Source organism: Galeopterus variegatus, unplaced genomic scaffold (assembly GCF_000696425.1).
Source record: "Galeopterus variegatus unplaced genomic scaffold, G_variegatus-3.0.2 Scaffold213, whole genome shotgun sequence".
Lineage (NCBI taxonomy): Eukaryota > Metazoa > Chordata > Mammalia > Dermoptera > Cynocephalidae > Galeopterus > Galeopterus variegatus.
In genome coordinates, this window is record NW_007726324.1 from 243,473 (window position 1) to 264,388 (window position 20,916).

The window sequence follows — 20,916 nt, forward strand, 5'->3', positions numbered from 1 at the left end:
TCTGTGAGAGAGACACATTGAAATATCCGTAGATAAAATGAAGCGAGGCCTGAGCTTTGCTTCAAAACAAGAGGCGGGTGGGAGCAGGGAGGAGCCGACCCCACACTCACAATTACTGAAGCTAAGGGTGGGCGTGGAGGCTCAAATTTGTGTATATTTAAAATTTTCTGTAATAAAAGACCAAAAAACATTTTCCAAGAGTAAGTTTAGAAGATGATCACTGTGATATTCTAACTCTTAGAATTATCAGGGATTCATTTTTCTTTTTGTTTATCTACATTTTTAAAATATTCTACAGTGAAGGATATTATTTGTTTAACTAAGACATAGTAAGCCTTTCTTTAAGTCTCAACTTTCTTTTTTTTTTTTTTTAAAGATGACTGGTAAGGGGATCTTAACCCTTGACTTGGTGTTGTCAGCTCCTCGCTCTCCCAAGTGAGCCACGGGCCGGCCCTGAGTCTCAACTTTCAACCTCCTGCCTCGCCCCGTCCCTTGGGAGCATTGTGACTGTGGCCCACTTCAGCAGATGGGTCTGAGCCAAAAGGCCACCTGAGGGCTTCTAAATTCTTCCTCCTTAGAAAGGCCTATCTACCTAAAGTCTGGAAACTAACTATTAGTATGTGACCACCCAGGCAGCAGATCACAGAATGTCAGAATAACTGCTCCAGGGCAGTTCTTTTGTTTAAATGGCTTGGGTAAAATCCTTTCAATTCCGAATTTCCAAGAGTTAAAGCTTATCACTTAGAAGGAAAATGCAAAGGCTCTCTATGACTCCATAATCCTCAGAGAGATGAAGTTACAAACTCAAACCTTGGCAGGACTGGAACCTGCCCAGGGGAAGTTGACCAAAGCAAGCTCAAGGAAAACGAGATTTTCAAAGTTAAAATATCATAACGCATGTTCTCGGGTTGGCAGCCAAAGGCCTGCAAATTGTTTAGCTGTTTGGGGGTTTTCCCCCCTAATGAAAAAAGGAAGGAAGGAAGAAAGACTATCTGCACATTTCTCTGTGTCTCTTGGCCTCTTGGGGCTGCACCCCTCAGAGAGGCACAGCACAGGGACGGCCACTCAAGGTCAGCCGAGTCCAGTCCAGCCCCCAGTGTGCCGCAGACCTCTAGCCCAAAGTTCCTCCCACCTGGAGGACAGCCTGGAATCTGATTGGAAGAGGATAGGTGGCCACCCGGACAAAACCCCATTTATTGGTTGATGACCTGACAGTGGCTGCAGGGTCTGCGAGGACCATCCCCCACCCTGCACCTTCCCACAGACACCCCTGGGGACAGCTTCAGAGACCACGAAGTTTTAATCCATGATCCTACAGCCTTTCATTTATGATAAGTTTGGAAAGCACAAGAGCATGGGAGAGGCCTCTGCAGCCCAGGGAATCTCAAAAGTGGGAGGAGGCGTCTGGGGCCTCCTGCCCACACTGTCCTGCCCTGGGGGTTGCCACTGGAGTCCTGTCTGATGGACTGGTGTCCTGTACATCTGTCATTAAAAAAGGCTCCATGGCTCTGAGTCCACCCCTGGGCGGGTCTCCTCCACAGCACACCCAAAAGTTAGCATCTGGGCGACGACCTGCTTCTGCCAGAGTCAGCCCTCCTCCTGGAAAGCCTCACAGCCAGAAGGAGGTACCTTCTGATGACCTCCAGGCATCCGCTGCCATTCAGCAGCGGGAGGGCAGGGGCTGCTCAGTGGAGCAGACAGAGTCCTATCAGGACACCCAGACTCAGAAGGAATAGAAACTTTGCTTTGGGGGAAACTCCTGTCAGAGCTCATCACTCCCGACCACAAACCAGGTGGCATGCGTGCATAGGGTCTTCTCCTCCTGGTCTCCTCTGTCCCTCCAGGGACTAGGACCACTTGGACAAGGGAGGCCGACCTCTCCTCTCCGGCTGTGCTTACGACAGCCCAGAGAGTGGACATGCCCCCACGCCAGCCGTCCAGCAAGTGAGTGAGGAAAGGACGGACGGACAGATGGACAGGTCTCCTGGATGGGGACTCCCATGGGAAACTGAGCTCCAGACAGTCCCTCTGTTCTATCTATCTGCAAATTTACACAGGTGGCAGATTCAAGTTCTGAGCATTGTGACTTTTTCTAGGCCCCAAACGCTTCTTAGAAAGCTGCAGAGTTGTGGCTAACCTGTCATTACAGAGATGAAGTTTTAGTGATGGGAACGCGTCAGCCTGCACCTGCCATGGTTGCTTACTAAAAAACACCAAGAAATTCAGTCTCACACAAGTCAGCGTAGGATGGACACAGATAAGCCGCAAAACTGATGCTCCATGGGACTCGATTTCCGCTAACAGAGTGGCTAATGTTGGTCACTGGCCCAGCCCACACAGCTCACTCAGTCTGCTGAATTTGGACACGGAACTACAGAAAAACCTGGACATTCACTACGGAGTAACCTTTGCTCTTTAAAGGTGAGGTTTAAAGCATACTTCTGTGCTCAGGATGCAATACTCTGAGCAACAGTAAGTAGGGTTGTTTCTCAGATTGTCTGCAGGGATGTTTCCAAATAAGACTATGTCACTCCCCGAGGACTAGAGAAACTCAGAAACCTCATAAATGTTTTGGATGTTGCCAAAACAGAGAATGCCCAGACTCTGACACATGGTGTCAGGGAGCCTCGTTCTTCATCCTCAGGGCCAGAGGAGACTCCACAAGCCCTGCACCCAGCCACGTGGAGGCAGCAGGTAATGGGACACAGCCGAGAGCTCTGCATCACCCCAGCGTCTCCTCGTAATTCTGACTGAAGATAAAAACTGCAACCTCGCATCACCTCTGATCCTGGTCTCTGTACCTGCCACCCGGGGCCTGGCCGCTGGGAACACGTCCCAGCACCCCCGGGCGGTGTGAACCGTGCTCCCACTTCTCATGTGACCAGCTCCCAGGCAGCGGTCAGAACCCAGGGCCAGGACGCAAGTCTGGTCTGTCTGACCTCTGAGCACAGAGTTCTCCAATGACTGCACTGTGTTCGTCCAGAACAGGAGCCTAGAGGCCTCGAGGCTGCTTCATTTCCTTTGTATCTAGAACTTTCCATGTGCCTCAGTTTCCTCATCCTTAAAATGAGACTGACCCATGCATCCTCCACAAGGAACAAGTTCATCACCCAGGCCCTTGAGGAGGGACCTTCAGGCCACAGTGACACTGGCTGCCTGAGGGTGAACATGGTGCTGGGGAGTAAGCCAGTGTTTCTACGTGGCCCGACTGATGGGGTGAATCCTCTCACTCTGGAAGCAGCAGCCCCGGCTGGTGGAGAACTGGATTGTCCACCCCATGAGCGTGTGAAGTCATGCCAACTGGTAGTGACAAAGGCACAAAATCACTACTACGTACTAAAGACTGCGGCACCACGTGTGAGATGCGCGTCACCAGTTCTGAGTGTGATCACCACGTTCCCAACAAGAAACAGTTCCTCCTGCAGCCTCGACCCACATCTGCAGAGGACTCCACGCGTGAGTCCATGTGGTATAAGCCAAAATCTAAGCCACCGTGTCAGTGTGCAGTCCTTCCTCCTCCTCCCTGGGAGCTGTGGTGTAGATGGGGACTCAGCACACAGAACAAATTGTGTCACACGGGACACATCGGAGGAAAAACCGCATCAAGGTGAAGCCTTCCCCATGACCTTCTTTACTGAAAACCGACTCAACACTTGTGTGTCAAACCCCAGCTTCCACAAGACATTTCAGAGGCAAATCCCCTCATAATGTATAAAAACTTTTTTGCTCAAGAATCCAAGAAACACTGGTAAATAAATCCCATTAATTTGCATCTAAGAGTCTAGTTTTTTTCTTTTTTTTTTTTTTAAAGATGACCGGTAAGGGGATCTTAACCCTTGGCTTGGTGTTGTCAGCACCACGCTCACCCAGTGAGCTAACCGGCCATCCCTATATGGGATCCGAACCCGTGGCCTTGGTGTTATCAGCACCACACTCTCCCGAGTGAGCCACGGGCCGGCCCCTAAGAGTCTAGTTTTAATCAACTGTCGTCTTGCAGTTAAATTTGGATCCCAAGGCAGGAATGTTACCTGCTGTTTCTCCCCTAGCTAGCCCAGCTGCAGGTGACTCGACTGCCACCTCCCGCTTCTTTCCTCAGAAGAAAATGTGTGAGCAGAAATCGATTCTGTTTTGTCTGTGGTCACTGATGCACGTCAGCTCTGGATACTTCCTCCCAGCTGGAGGAGCTTAACAGTTTGGGAAATCTCAAAATTAGAGACTCATGAAGGCTTCCTGGCCCTGGCGCCTGCCACACGTGGGACCCACAGGGGAGCTGGCAGGAGTGGACCCACCCTTCTGAGGGCAGCTCTTCCGGCATTTTGATTATTCCATGAGATTAGCCAACATTTCAGACCTCAATGGTTCAACTTAAAAATCTGAGTGTAAAGCCACAGATTCAAGTTATCTTATTCTCTCCAGGAACACAGCACTGGCTTGAGTTCCCCTTTCTGCGTTCTGTGGCCAATAACTGACATTCACAGATTAACATGAAAAGGAGAAAGCAGGCCGCGCCCTGCCACATACTCCTCGGGCAACAGCACAAAAAGACCTGGCTCGGAAGCCTTCTACCTCACAGCCTCTCCTAAAAATCTTAGTGGAAAACAGCAGGCTTACCTTTCAAATTAGAAACCAGTACTGCAAAGCATGTTTTCCAAGTGTCAACTGTGAACTCTGCAACACCAGAAAGAAACTGAGTAACACACAGTTAGAAAGCTGTGAGTCGCCTAAATACCACCAGGGCGGCTCAGGAAGAAGTAAATTAGCCAAGACCAGGGCGTGTGCAGGAAGCAGGCTCAGTGTTTCTCAGCGTTCTGGATGGTCCCACAAGCAGCTCTCCCAGGATTCTGCATCCTACACGCCGAGCCTCTTACCTGTGGGAGCCTTGGGAAGGCAGCACCTTCTCCAGAGAAGTGTGGCCTCTGCCGTGTTCTGACCCCAGAAGGGCGCCCCATGTCCTGGTGACAGGAGATGCAAATTCAGTGCAGTTCTGGGGTCTCCCGGGTGCCTGCCCATGGCTTGTAGCACCGCGTCCCGAGGAAGGGGCACATGCTCCCCAGCTGGGCGGGGACAACAGCCTGATTCCAAAACCAGATGAAACGCTCAATAAGTAGCTGCCGAGCACGACATATGCATGTCCAGGAGCCCACGGTCTATAGGGCCTTATCTCCCCTTACTTGCCTAGGGCTTTTCTTGGAGCTTCTGGTTTCTGTGAGTTACCCACCAGATGATCATGCAGTAACCAGAAGTGACCACAGTCGCTACCATGAGTGCACATAAAGATAGTCTCTATATATTTCCAAACACGGTTTACCTCTCAGTCACTCAGCCATTCAAGAATTTCTCTTAACTACCCTGTGCACTGCACTCTGCTAAGAGTCGTAGGAAGTGATGGTACAGCCAGGCTTCCGTGAGGAAACCCACATCACGAGCAGCCCAGGCCTGAGGCTGACTGTGGGGCCAGGTTCCCTCCCAAGAGAGGGAGGGGCTTAGACAGAGACAGTATTGGAAATGGGTCGTGAATGGTTTTACAGAGATGGCCAAGGCCCAGCCCATGTTTTGCAAACAAGGTCAATTTCACATCCCTGAATTCTGTACCAACCGTCTTCTCAATTCGCAGTGGGAATGCTCCAGGAAGACCCCTGTGGCCATGACTTCACTGTCTTGCTATGCTGGGGTTTGCCTACAATGCTTTAGAGAAACCCTCCAAGGCCACAGCCCTTATGGGCTCATGGTTTGGAATCACACCTGCAATCACTATTACCCTAAAGGGCCTCCAGAGCCCACAGAAATGCTGTTCTCAGACACTGAAGATCTGGACAGTGTAGCTTGGCCACGAGAGCCTCGAGACAGCCCTCACCAAGGGCCTGAGCACCCATAGGAACCTGCTCCAACTTCCACTAACACCCTGACCGGGCCCAGACCTGCACAGTTACCAGAATCACAAGAGAAAGAAAGCTATCCAAATTCTGCAGAAATTCCCTAATCAGGCTGTGACAGGATTTGTGTTTGAAGAAAGGTAGGACAAGGATGTACTTGCTACCATTGTACAGGCTTATTTAATCTTTTTCCAAATTAGGATAAACTCTGGAAAATTCAGATAACGTATAAAATGCAACAGGGGTTTTATCAGACCTTTCGAAGCTAACATTTATGCATGGCATAAAAGTTACTGATATTACTAAAATCAATATTGTAGCCAAAAAACCTGAAAACAGCAATGTCTGAAATAAACTGATTTGGACATGCAGCTATTTCTAATCATCTTAACAGAGCAGGCTCCAAGAAAAACTGTTCATGAAACCTATTTTGCCCCTTAGAAAATCGACTTCAAGATCTCAATTCAAAAAAGCAAAGTTACATGTACAGGAATTAATTCAACAAATATGCTGTTAATGTATATTTCTGCCTTTCCAAAACTTGTTTCTTTTCAAGTCTAAAATCCTCGTATAACTTTGCCTCTTTGCAGGCAAATTTGGAGATTATTCTGGGTGTAAGTAGCTGAAGACAGTAAAATCTCAAAAGGTGAAACTTCCCATGAGCCTGTTCTAAAAGAAAAAAGGAATGTTCACACTCACACAGAGGAAACCCCTAGAGACTGGTGCATATTGCCTGTAACAGCTGCTTGACTGAATGAAAGAATAACAATCACCTATACTTCAGTTCCTTTAAGTCAATAGGAAGGTCTCTAAAAGCCACCATCTGAAAACCACCATTTAGAAATAATCAAATGTCATTAGCGTCTTCTAACAGACACAGTCCTTCCTTTCCCCAGACATAGGGCACTGCTCCACGCCGCCTTGGAGCCCACCCCTACCTGCACTCAGCCATGGAATGAAGTCACCTGTGGAAGTTGTTTATTATCATCAACATCGTCATTCAGTAGAGAGAAGCAAGATGGGGAAAAAACCCCACTCCTTTCTGAAGAGGTTACATGGCCTTGATTTGATGCTAGAAGAGATGGCTTAAAATTCTGGTATCTTATGGCAGGGGGAGGGGAGTTTTTGCAATTCACCTACGATTTCTGTGCTAGTTTCCCAAACTTTAAGCACAGATGCATCATTCGGTTAAACGCTGAAATAACTCTAAACTTTAAAACTACGAAGTGCTATCAAATACTCATTAGTTTCACAGACATTACAAGTACAATGTCTTCAACTGCAGCAAGAGTTCAGTGTCATTCTTTGAGCTTCCATGGCCTAGCACAGGGCTCTGCACAGAAGGGGGGCCACGAACACTGACTACATAGACCCCGAAAGAGAAACGATCCCAGAACACCTGAGTCCTTGGGAACAGACCAGCACAGTGCACTCTTTACTATCAAGCTCCTTTCAACACTGGGACAGAACTGGAGAGCAGAGATCCTGCATCACAGGAAAGGGGGAAATGGACGTGCATGATAAATTCTCCACACTAACCTGTGCAGACAATTAAAAGTACAGCATCTCAGTTGCGTAGTCCGAGATCCTGTTGACGTCCACCTGCGTTTGCTGGAGTGGCCTCATGGACACCAAATGAAAGGCATTCATGGGGCAGGAAGTCTGGTCACTCCATGTCACTGGCAAAACAGTGAGCATTTCATTTCTGCTGTGGCTTCCAGCTGCCCGAGAGCACCACTTAATGAGATCGCATGGAAACATATCACAAGGGACCAGGAAACATATTTTGATGTGGAACCAAAACAGTGGGAAAGGTTAACTTCAAACCCCTGAGGATAGTTAGGCATATTTCATGAGTTTTGTTTGTTTGTATTAACTCACAGGAATGTTATGGCATCACACCTACCTAGGGGAGCCCTGCAACCAAGAGATAAAGATAACAGAGCCATTTGGCCACATAAGTATTGCTAAAACTCCCAAGCAAAGGAAAAAAATGAACACTCTCTGCTTTCCAGTAACGAGTCAACTGCAGGTCTGATGTGGCAGAGAGTGGGCCTACCAGCAACACTGGGGATCCTGAGGATACCCCACTGCTAAATAAACAGAGCAGACATCAGGGAATGGACTCCATTTCTAAAGGTATCCTACCATTTCCACTGAGATAGTAGGACAAGCTGTTGGGAGCTGAACTGTGTCCTCCTCTCCAAAAAATTCACACATTGAGGTCTTAACCCTGGGACCTCAGCATGTGACTGTATTTGGAGACAGGGCCTTTACAGAGGTAATCAAGTTAAAACAAAGTCATGCGGGAGAGGGCTAATCCAATATGACTGGTGCCATTATAATGAGGGGTCATATGGACACAGAGACACGCACAGAAGGAAGAGGTTGTTAAGACACCGGGAGGGGACGGCCATCTGCAGGAGAGAGGCCTGAGCAGACGCCCCCAGTCTCAGAAGAAGGCAGCCCCGCCCACACCGTGATCCGGGACTTCCAGCCTCCAGAGCCCAGAGAAGTAAATTCCCGTTGAAGCCACCCTGTCGGCGGGGCCTTGTTATGGCAGCACCGGGAAACTAATGCACGGGGTTTGCCTAAATTTTGTATCTTCTACAGCTCCAGTGTATCTTGAGGACCTTCCTCTTCCCTTATCTCAGAGTTCAATTAAGCTCCACTGTGAGTGACAGAGACCTTTGCTGTTCACGAAAATGCAGAAAATCATGAAGCAGACCACGTGTGTGACGGCGTGCTCGAAGAGAGTCAGCTTTGAGATTTTCTTATTGTTACTTAAATAAAAACTATAATGATAGCACAGTAGGCAGAAACAGCTCTTAATTTTTTTTAATGCCTCCAAATTTTTTTTTTTTAATTTCCATGTTTATGAATTACATCCGGGATCTGAGAGACACTCGTTGTGATGATAACTTTGAACACGCCAGCCTTTTAAGCCTTTTACTGAAAGTAGAAGTCGGGATGGAAAGAAAGGTAAACGCGCCTAACGCGAGTCAGGAACATCGGCCAGTCCTTGCTTCCTCTCGAAATCTTAACTGACTACCATATTCACCATCTGATTGCTTAAAAAACTGTCAACGCTCATATTGCTTCTTCGCTGCAAACTTTCACTAAGGCTTAGCTGGGTTCATTCAGAGCTGGAGCTAAATTATCCAGTAGCAGCTCTAACCCTACACTTCCAGGCCCCCTTGGTGGTGGCACAAGGAAGGGTGTGGGAAGAAGCGCAGGGATGATTTCCCCGAGGAACAGCCTCACCAATTCACTGTCTTCATCTTGCGGGCACACATGGCTGAAAACCCGTCTGTCCCGCACCACTGCCACCCCGACTTCCTGCAGAATGCTCTCTCATGAAAAAGGGAATAGGAATAGAAAACATGGAAAAACACCAAAACAACGAGCCAGCATGCCCCGGACTGCAGACAGAGGTCTGTCACGTTGCAAATGCCTCTTCCTGAGGACGTGGACACGTCCTGATGTCAAATGCTACCCTTGATGGCCTCAGATAAAAATCCTGGTGCAAAAACCACCCTGCCAGGGGCCATTAGTGGCTCACCTGTTGGGAAAGCTGTTTAGTTAAAAATAAAAACACTGGGCTGGTTAAGAGGCCCCAGCGGAGTGTGAGCAGTCCCTCTCACCGCTGAAAAGAAAAACTAACAACCCAAGACCCGGTGTCTCGAGCGCACTTCAGCTCCCCGTCACCAGCCTGCCAGCGAGCGAGAGCCATTCTCTGGGGAGCAGGAGGCTGCGCTGTTCCCGCACGCGGGCGAGCCGGCTGCTCTGGGGGGCTGTTGAGCGGAGGGGCCCATCTGCGCCCGGCGCGGTGACAGCTATAGACAGAAGGAGGCACGCCGGCAGGAGGGCGCGGCTCGGGCAGGCTTGCTTTTATCAAAAAGGAACAAACCTTGTTGTGGGCAGAATTGTATCCCCCAGAATTCACAGGTTGAAGCCTGAACCCTCAGAATGTGACCTCAAGATGGTCAAGTTAAGATGCGGCCATCAGGGGTGAAACCTGTCCCCATAAAAGGAGAATGTGAAGAGAGACAGACGCACACAGGGAGAACGCACCGTTGGAGCCCCAGGGCTTCCCACCCTCACCGGGGCCCAGGCTCACCTCATGTAGGACGTGGGGGACAGGGACTTGGGCTTGGCCCACTGGTATGGAGGCTGCGGCACAGACAGGTACTGGTCGCAGAAGGCGCCCTTCCTGATGTGCTGGAAGGTGGAGAACTCCTCAGGGGGGAAGTCGGACGTGGGTGGGCTGGCGCCCAGGTCCTCCGCGGCCGGCTCCACCTTGAGTGCCACCGAGGGCGAAGGCTCCAGGGCGGTCCTGCGGGCCTTCACGGGCACACCCTCGCCCAGGTCCAGGCTGCTGTCGGTGGTCAGGGCGTTGATGGCTGCCACGATGGCTGAGCTGGTGTACTGCGTGGTGTTGCCCAGCCACGTGTCGTCGGTCACGCTGACCCGCGGGGACCCGTGCGGGGATGGCGTGGGTGAGTGGTGGGGGGAGTGGGAGGGCTGCCGGCCATTGAGGCTATACTTCCTCTTGTTGCAGGGGGATGCGGGCCTGGAGCCGCGGGCCCCCAGCCAGCTCTCCTCGGTGACACTGGTGCGTGGCGAGGTGGACGGGGAGTGCCGCGGTGAGCCCAGAAGACCGCAGGCCCCCAGGCTGCGGGGAAAGCCTTCCTCGGGGTCCGTGGTCTTGGGGGACACGCAGGGAGACTGCCATGGGGACGTCTGGGGGGATGCATATGGGTACGAGTAGTTGGACTCGTAGGACGAGGCCTCGGAGTTGCAGCTGCGGGAGGACAGGCTGCTGGCCGGGCTCAGGCACGAGGGGTCGCGGTAGGCCTCCAGGCTGGGCAGGTGCAGCGTGGCTGTGGAGGGGGACCGTTTGGAGTTGGGCAGGACGTCCTCCACCTCCACATCGTGGAAGAACGGGCTGCTGTTGTGGTGCAGACCCAGGTACGACGTGATCTCGATGCGTGGGCTCTCCAGGGCTGGGCCTCCATTAGGCCGGATGCTGCCGGCAGAGAGGAAGTACCCCGAGGGCCCACCATCCACAGTGCCCGCGTACCCTGAGGGCTGCCCCGCAGCCGGGATGGCTGAGAGGCCTGGGGTGGACGGCTGAAGGTCCTGGCACTGGGCCGGCAGCGAGGGGTGCGTGGTGGGGAGTGGCAGACCAGAGCTGAGCGTGGAGGAGGCATAACCGTAGTGTTCTAGACGGGAAGAGAGAGGAGATGGCATGAGGACCGGTCACCACAAGGCACAAGCCCATGAGCTCAGTGACCCTGAGAGCCTGGGACCTCGTCCTCCTCCAGCCCCAGAAATGCCCCTCAGATCGGGCTGCTCCAAATGCCTCAGTGACAGCCCAAGCCCCACCCCCTAACAAGGTCCCGTGACCCCAGCCTGGCCACTCCATCCTCCCCTCTCCCGCCACTGGACGGCCCTCCTGATGCTCCCCTCCCTGCAGCGAGCCCCAAGCTGCCCTGTTCCTCACTCAGAGACGGCGTCCCCGCCGCCAGTCCTAACTCCAGCCCCTGACCCAGCGCTCGGGCCACCTGTCTCCAGTTTACTTCCCCTGAACGTGTGTCACAAGCTAATGTGTATTTTTACGCATTCATCCTTCTGTGGATGACAGGAGAAACCAAGCCCCGTGAGGGCGGGAGCTTTGACCTGGCTTAGTCTATTTTGAGTCACTGCTGTCCTCAGAGCCTAGGACGATGTCTGGCACATAAAAGGGGTTCAATTTGTTTAATGGATGGATGAAGGAGGGAGGGAGAGAGGGATGTTTTAGATACAGGGACCTAGACATTTAAATAGGTTTCAATAGGCTGATCATTATCAAGGTGCCCTAATCACCAGCTGCAAAGAAAACACCGCAAGGATTGGGTGAAAACAGATTCTGGGGTCCCCTTGTGGAGGTTCTGATGCTGGCTCCTGGCCTAGGACTCCGTCTTTTAGAACAAAACACAACAGATGATTCTGACACACAGCTAGATTTAAGAATCATTATGTGTTAATTATACTTTAATGAAATATTTTTAAAATCGTTATTAGTGTAATTAGTAATTTTAACAGGAAAGCCGTGCTTCTGGATTTCTGACTTGAAAGGACTTTTCATAACATCATGGCACCTCATTTTTATATGCCCGAAGACGAGTGCTCTGAGGTCTCTAAATAATGGAAACAGCACATGGAAACTCTATCTCCATCCCCTGGTCTGAGTGCGCTCACTCGAAGGTATTTTATTCAAGGACGGTGCTGCCTTCTGCCACATCCCTGTTCAGAAACCAGAAAACCACAGCTCTCAGAGCACCAACTCGAACCCCATTGTACTGACTAACAGAAACGGACGGGTCTAGCGCCCCAAGTAGATAGGAATCTATTTTCATTATTACTTATTTCCACACGTAGCCGTCCAACCACCCTCTCTGGCAACCCAGCTTTTATAATCCTTGCTGTCAAGAAGTTCTGACTTTTATCAGCCCAAAATCTCCTGACAAAACTCCGCTCATCGTTGGCCTTTCTTCCTGAAGGTGGGTGCAGGTCCCTTCTCCACAGCCTGGCGAGGGGACACGTGGCACTCATCCACCCCAAGGGTCCCTGGCTGCCAGCTGGAAACTCCAGACACTCTGGCATGGGGGTGGCAGAAGCAGTCGGTGGTGGAATCGAGTCCCGCTCGGATGTCTGTGTGGGGAGAGGCCCCTCTCTCCAAGGCTGGGAAGCTGGTGGACGCTGCCCACCATGCCCGAGTCCCACCTTCCGATCCTAACGCCCCCCTCAGGAAGACAGGGGCAGCCTTCTCCCAAATGCCCCACAGAGAACACAGGTGGCCAGTGACACTGAAGAGGCCTTCCTTTCCTTTCTAGAGCCTCATCCCAATCCCAACGCCAGCACAGAGAAGCCAACCCTGGGACTGACGGGTTCATGCCACCAGCACCCACTGCATAGCCCAAATGACATGCCCACTGGACACGCTGAGCAAAACTAGTGTTAACAATTAGATTGATCACCCCTACTTCCTGGAGGAAATGGCAAAGCTTCCGGGGAAGGGGGCAGCCACCGGGCTGGCCAGTGGCTTCTGGGGGGGTCAGGCCAGGCTGCCCGAGGCCCCTCCAAGAGCCCTGCCCGAGTGCTGCGGAGACCCCTCAGGGAGGCCCTTGCCCAGTCCCTGGCTCCCGGCTGCTGTTGTGACCACTGGACGACAGGCCCCACATGGGTCCCTCTGCACCAGTCCTCTCCACACAGCACAGACAGGCCAGTCCTGCCCTCCACCAAGGGCACCGGGAGAACCCCAGAGAGATGGCACAGGTGGGTACCAGGAGGTGAGGAGGACAGCCCCAGGGCTTCCAGGAAGTGCAGGGCCCAGTCCAGAGCAGGCGGGTGCCAGACAAGCTCGGGGCCCAGCCACACGAGGAAGGAATGGCAGGGTGGAAAGCCAGAGCCCAGGGACACCACGGGGCCAAACATTGCTAAGCAGGTGACCTTGGCTCCTCTGTAAAGCCCCTCCAAGAGGTGGGCAGGGGGCCAGACCCCAATGGGGGGCTCAGATTCCTCTTCTCTACTCTGTATTTTCACGGAGTTGTCCAAGAGATACACCTTGGCAAAAAATGTTTCTTTGTAGCCACCTACACATCACTATACTATTACACAATCTAACATACGCAAGGGTTCATGGAAAAATAGAATTAAAAGATAACACAAGTTGGGCCGAGCCCATGGCGCACTCGTGAGAGTGCAGCGCTGGGAGCGCAGCGACGCTCCCGCCACGGGTTCGGATCCTATATAGGACTGGCCGGTGCGTGCGCTCACTGGTTGAGCACGGTGTGGGTGACACCACACCAAGGGGTTGCGTTCCCCTTACCGGTCACGAAAAAGACAAAAAAAAAAAAATAACACAAGTCTCTCCACGCGCTTTCTGAAGTGCCCCCATACGCACATACATATGTGACTACTCAGAACTTCTACTTAAAGACCCTGAGGTGTCAGCAGTGTCCATCTGTCTCTGGGTAAGAAGTCAGATGTCAACCACTTTAACCAAAAGCAGGGATGGAAGGGTTGGGGACATATAAAATATATTATTACAGTGATAACTTTTAAATAATCAATAAGTAGTATATTAATAATGGGAGTGTCAGATCATACTATGTATTTATAGGGCAGGTTTTTACTATGGTTGGTATATCCCAAAGTTAATTACAAGTTAAATAAACACTTGCCTCTCTTCATTCCCAGTGTTTTCTTTCACTACTGAACACAGCATTTCTGCTTCCCGGGTCTCCGTGATGCACTACGTCGTCTGAAACACGCATTGCGTTAGGAGGCTTCTCTAACAACTGCCATCGTCCTCCCCACCCCCCAGCTCTTTCTGGGCCTCAGCTGTACACAATTCTGGGTCTTCAGATGTCCCCTCCTGGCACCCCTCCCCCATACCTGGGTGCCCACCTGTGCCAGTCACACCTGCCCAAGCTCAACACCCGAAGGCCCACAAGCAAGTCCTGAGGTGCCACCTGCTACAGCCTTTGCTCTCCAGTTTCTGGAGAGCCAGAGAGCTTTGTCTTCTCTGGCAGGTGAAGCTTTGTCCCTGAGGTCTGAGGCTGCCCCCCCAAGAGTCCCATGTCCTCCTCTGGGCATGCGTCCTCAAGGTGGCCACACCCTGATGACAGTGACAATTGCCTCTGACCCTTCCCCAGATGGAAGAGGCCTCTCCAGGCCCCAGTCCTTCCATGGCGGGAAGCAAATACACGGGAGCACTTCTGAAAGTCCATAGAAAAATTGAATCAAAAGATAATAGGAGCCTTTCATGAACTTTTTGAAAACCCCTTGAACTTAGGAATTCACTCCCACGGCTGCTGCTCTCATTTGTCTCCAATCCTTTTCTCTGTGTGAAGCATTTGGATAAACTAACATTCAATTAAGAATGAATTTTCAGGGCCGGCCCGGTGGCGCACTGGATAGTGCGCCGCTTGGGAAGCGCGGCGGCGCTCCCGCTCGAGGGTTCGGATCCCACATGCAGACCGGTTCCGCTCACTGGCTGAGCGAGGCGTGGGAGCAACGCCAAGGGTTGCGATCCCGTTGCCGGTCCCCGGTCCGGTACGGGGGCAACACTGAGGGTTGCGATCCATTGCTGGACACGGGAAAAGACAAAAAAAAAAAAAAAAGAATGAATTTTCATTTTAAATGAAATCATCAGCTCCAGAACACTAGAAATCACTGGGCCTGAGCATAATGGGAAACACTGCACGTGGCAGCGAGTGCGACTGTCCACCACCGGCCCTGCCCACAGTGACCCGCAGTGACCGCCCGTGCAGCCCTTCCACCCCCAGGCCTTCCTTCAGCGGTGCAGACCTCGGGGGCTGGGTGTGGTGGATTCGTGCACAGATCCCTACACGTCCCAAGTCCAATGAAGAGAGTTCTTCTCAGCTGACCCCATAGCTGAGCCACCATGTACTGATAGGAAGGTAATTCTAGAATTATCAGAAAATCCGAGCAATCAGCTGATCAAGTCCCAGGGCCTCCCCACCAGCGTCTCCAGCTGCAGCCCCTGTTCCTGCGCCCCTTAGCCAGAGCCAGGCTCGAGCTGCACAGGGTGGCAGAGGCGTCCGGTGGAAGCCCTGGACAGTTCTAGATGAAATGGGGGGCAGCGAAGGGAGCGGGGCTGGGGCTGTGGTGGGAACGGGGCGCTGCGGGGGGCCCGGGTGGGGACGGGAAACAGGAAGAGGAGGCGCCTCCGTAGGCCCGGCCAAAGGGGAAGCCGGCCTGACTCTCACGGAGGCTTCAGCCAGACGCCGCAGAGAAGCAGCCGGCCAGGGAGCCTTTATCAAAAACAAGAGCCACCGCAGCATGACTTTTTTAAATTAAACAAATTACCAAATGAAACCTTAAATGCCTAAACTGCCTGACGAACCCTCGGCCAAAGAGCCCTCGCAAGACTGATGGGTCGATGACAAAGCGCAGCTCTCTGCGCCTCCCTTTGAGGACAGCAAGGACAGCGAGGTCAGTTGTCCCCTGCCCTCCCAGGCTGAGCCCCAAGCCCACCGTTGCTGGGGGCATCTTTCCCCTCCTCCCAGCTCTTATCAGCCACCTAAACCGAATTCACACCTGAATTATTTAACTATTCAAAGGGATTACGCTCACATGGAATGAAAATATTTCCAGTACTTTCTTAACAGTTCTGAGACGTTCAGGCTGATTTCTGTCACGTCAGACGCCCCTGAAGAGCTCAACACCCATTAGAGTCACTTGCTGCTGGTGCCGAAGGAAGCTGGCTGTTTGCCAAGGAGGTTCGTTAAGTGAGCGCAGGCGAGCACAGCACTGTTTTGAGCCAGGACTGTGGCGAGTGTGTTCAGAGGTACTCGACGCAATAAAACGTGCTGGCAGCGCGCCACCTCTGAAGGCACGGCCTTCCCTCTGGCTGCTGTGACTCCCACGTGCTAGATCACCCCGCAGTCACCCCACCATGCACAGAACACCCGCCAGGTGGCCTGGGGGTGCTGGGATGAGCCCCCCACATGGGGAGCCGCGTGGGCAGGCTGGGAGGAGGCACCCCGCAAGCCGGGGCTGTCACAGTGCCCTGCCTCGTTCTCAGGACGCCCTCAGTTTCTCCCCTTCTGAAGGACCAAGAGAGTGCATCGGCCAAACTGCAGGCGGACGTCACCCGGGCCACTGGGACCACTCCCCACTGTCCTGTGGGCCCCATGCTTCCTCAGCCTGAGGCACACTTTGCATGTGACACTCTTGCTGAACACTCGCGCCTTGCACCGGGTGAGGACGGGAGGCGACTGCCGGGCTGCGCCAGCAGACCTCCTCTAACAGGCATCACCATGGCTGAGAGGTGGCCCATCGCAGACGGCTTCTATTTTCATTTTAAGGACCATCCCATTTAGCTAGAAATAGAACTGGACCAGGTCGGGCCGCGGGGACGTCCTTCACACACTGCCGGACCTTGCTGCACGTGGCGACAGAGGCCATTAGGGTAGGGGCGAGACGATAACTTGGCATGCACTGGAATAACACAAAACTAAACAAAGCAGTAAGTGCCACGGCCTCTCTGCTGGAAGCTGCATACAGAGTGGGCCAGGAAAGCGCTCCTAGCAGGACGCACAAGGACTTGGTTGGACGGCCCATCATGACAGACAGCGACAGCTTCTGAGACACTGCTCACTCAACAATCTGCCAGCCAGAAAGATTTACAAAGGCAACTAGAACGATCTCATTCCGGCAGCAAACAAACAAGACCTGATATGCTGTAAACAAGCACACCGAAGCCTTTTTAAGGGCTCTTTGTCCAGCCCAGGCCCACCCCAGCTCCTCATCCCTCGAGGAGGCACTGGGACGCTCCCCAGGTCAAAACGTCATGTGAGAGCATCACTGCTGCATTCTGTTTTCAAGGAATTAAAAAATGTCCAAGTTGTTTATTACTAGCTGTGGTCTTCCTCTGAAAAACACAGTATAAAATTAAAATATCTTCATCATGCGGAAAACTCTGTGCTCGATCACACCTCCAGGACTTGAGGGCAATGAGGCTGTGTGCAGGACAGACTGGCACACTTCTCCTAAAATGCTGAACTTTAACCGTCCCACGTTCCAAACCCGGTGCTTTCCTGAGACTGCCCTGCTGGGAGCTGCAGCCTGTGAACTGGGCTGTCTCGCTGCAGCCATGACTGGCCACGGGCTCCGGGGCCTCCTGCAGGAGGTGATGTCATTGCTCTTTGGTGAAGATGGACTTCAGAAAAAAAGTGTTCCCAAATCTTTGTCTCTGCGGAAGTCTCCTCTCCACATGTGAGCCCTGAAATGCCACCAGCCATGCCCAGTGGCCAGTGGGCCGGCCTGCCCACACAGAGGTTTGGAAGGCGGCCCTGGCCACTGGGGAGGCTCCAGCCCACGACCCAGAAGCCTGGGCGAATTTCTTCCCAAGTTGCCACAGTGACAGCGCTGGCAGCACTCAGGCTGGCCAAAATCACTTAGAAAACAGGAGCCCTGGGGCGGGGAGCAGGGCTCACCTCCCAGCTGACAGGCAAAGCGGTTATTTCCTGAGCCCCAGTAGGGAGAGTCTCCTGTCCTCTCCACGAAGCCCATGGCCTTGTCTTCTCCCTGGGAGGGAACTCAGGGCCCAGCAGGCTGAGTGGAAACAGGAAGATGCCAGGCACTAGGAACTCAGACATCACTCCTGTCCTGCCTAGGGCAAATCAGTTTAAAAATTCTCTTTTCATTCTCTCAACAAATGGTTATTGAATATCTATTATTTGCACCTGCCGAAGACTTTGGAAATAAAGGACCACAAGACTTTCCTTCCCTCAAAGAGCCTCATGAAGACCCGAGACCTGTGCGTGCAGTGAGTCTAGCAAGAAACGCAGGTGGCAGGAGCCACCAGGGAGTGGACCAAGCACTTCCCCACCCATGACCACCCTACTGCTGCTGCTGACCATGCTGGGCGCTCCCCTGGCCCCGCTGGGTGCAGCACCCCCTCCAGGGAGGATTCTATCCACAAGCTGCCTCTGTGCTCAGGGCTGGCCATGTCCTTTCTGACAATATGTGAATTTTTGTGCTCAGTATAATCTATAAACTCAGTATTACCTTACCTTGCAATCAGTCTCAGAATTATTCAATCATTTATTTATATTCGGGCTCATCCCAGAAATAATGTGAAGCACTTTATATCACCCATTAAGGGCTAGAGAATTTAATGTCATAATTTACTGTAACAATGTACAGTAAATAATATAACTGAATAATCAAATGTAACTTAATAATGAAAAATGATAATAAAAAGGAGCAAAAAGCATGGTGTCTCTCACAAAGAAACATAGTATGTACAATATGTTCGTGTATATTATACATGTAAAGAATGTTTTCTAGCAACTTCTTTCTGACACCGTAAAGGGGAGGGGCTTCTGCCCAGCCCAGGTGCCAGCAACCGGGGCTTCAGCCCCACTGTGACCTCCTGGGGTGAGGGCACACCCTTAGCAGAGATGCTTCAAGAGCGCCCTGAGAAGCTCCTCTGCCCAGCTCCATGGGCCTGTCCTGGGCTCTGGAGAGCGGAGGGTCCAGCAAGGATGAGCTTCACCAACCTCCCTCGCTCTGGTTTAGATCAGCACCATCAAGGAGCATTGCAGAGGCACGTGGCTGGTGTGTTTGAGGGAGCACTGTCCTGAACCCACCTGTGACCCAAAGCTCAGGAGGACACCCACTTCCCAGGCCAGGGGGACCCTGAGCTCACCAGAGAACCCACATCTGATGCTGACAGCAACCTGCCCCCCTCCGAGCAGGGTGTAGACTGCAGCTTACTAATGAAACCAGTCCTCAAGGGGCAGTCACCCAAACTGACCTCCTGTGCCTCTTCCCCGGATGAGCCTCTGCAGAGTCTAATTGCCTAGAATTATGTGTCCTAAAAAAATCACAGAAAGATGCTGGTGAAAGCCGTTCAGCACAGCCACTGCCTTGCACACGTGTGCGCGCGGAGCCACAGAGGCGGTGCATCTTGCCGAGTGGCCCCCAGAGTGCGGGCCCTGCGTGCTGGTCTGCTGCACCTCTCGCTGGGCTCCCAGACAGTTGTCCATGCTGAGCAAACAGGCAAGCGTCCCCACGGAGGTAGTGAGGCCTGCCCAACCTGTGCCCCATGGCCTCCACACAAGGCTCCACCCCTAGAGACACAGCATTGGGCAAGGGGCCACCAGAGGTGGACCACGACTCACAGCAGATGATACCATGAAAAGAGGTCGAGTGCGGTCGACGTTTCCATGTTACATTTCCTATTAACAACAAGTGCTAAACGAAGTGACGGGAGCTGAGCACCAGGCAGAAAGCTGTTCTGATAAAGTCCAAGAACAGGACAGGGAAGAACACGAGGAAGACACACACAGGCCAGAAAGCGCCGTGCCCAAGTCTCTTCCCAACAGCGGCCCCTCTCTCACACCCTCATCTGCCTTGGCTCCCACTGACCCCAGAGACCTGGAACTCACAGCCACAGAATGAGGTGAAAAGGAACCTGTCAGGACGACACTTAGTAAGATGGAATAATGATCACCAGGCAGCGTCGGCCTGGTTGGATCATTTATTCCCAAAAGTGAACAAGATGCTAGACTTTTAAAAAGAGGGTAGTGAATGACACGGAACGTATGATACAATCATTACGGAAACGGACAGTCTCTCTGGCCAAGTGTCCTATTCTGTTTCATCACTGCGTGTGCACAGACACAGAGGGGCAGGGACAGAGTGAATGCCTCCAAGGTGGCCATGGCAGAGACGGGTGCTTTTAATTGGGGACAGAAACCAGGCTGCGGGGAGTGGGCTCTTGGGCCACCCTGTCTTCAGGATGGCCCGGGCGGGTCTGCCGTGGAAGCTGCTTGTCTGTTTGTCCATCCGCAGCTGCTGCTGTTACTCAAGGGCCTGGTTGGGGGCGGAGGGGGGGCGGGGTGCTTGTTTAACGGGGACCTTTATTTTTGACAGAGAAGAGGGAACGCAGGAGCCAAGGGCTCTGCTTGCGGCCGCGTGGGCGCAAACCTGAGCCCGGGTCGCGGCGCGGCTTCTGCAGAGGTGCGAGCCCAGCATGGCCCTAGCCCGACCCCCGGTGCCGGCCGGGTCGCCGAGCCTTCCCGTGTCTCCGCCCGTTTCTCCGAGGGGCGGCCTCTGGCAGGGCCGCCGGCCATCTGTCCCCGGACGAACATGTCCAAGTCTGCGCCTCGGACACTCGTCTCCCCTTGGGAAGAGTCGCGAGGGCCACCCTGGAGAAGGAGGGGCGGCTCCTCCCCGGGCACCCTTTCGAAGGGGACCCGGCGCGGGACCGAGTGGAGCCACCTGCGCGAGGGCCCGGCTCTGCCGCGCAGGTGGCCTGTCCCCCCCGGCGCCGCTCCCTGAACTTGGTCCCCGCGGGGCGCGGGCGCCTCCCAGACCCCCCGCCCCCCGCGGGGACGCACCTGGGGCGGCCTCGTCGCTCCGGTCGAACTCGAAGAGGAAATCGAAGTCGAACTCCTGCTCCTCCAGCCCCGTCATGTCGGGGTCGGTCCGGGCTCCGCGCGCCCGCGCTCGGCGGCGA

General features: G+C 53.0%; 1 protein-coding gene across 1 annotated transcript in view; it reads right to left on the bottom strand.

Annotated features, from left to right (window-relative positions):
- Positions 1–20,873, bottom strand: part of NFATC1 (nuclear factor of activated T-cells, cytoplasmic, calcineurin-dependent 1) — a 128,571-nt gene extending 107,698 nt beyond the window's left edge. Inside the window, exons 1-2 of the mRNA XM_008565914.1 lie at positions 20,798–20,873; positions 9,994–11,098 (exon numbers count right to left, since the gene is read on the bottom strand). Of these exons, the coding sequence (XP_008564136.1) occupies positions 9,994–11,098; positions 20,798–20,873 (1,181 nt within the window). The remainder of the gene's footprint in view (positions 1–9,993; positions 11,099–20,797) is intronic.
- Positions 20,874–20,916: the final 43 nt, after the last annotated feature.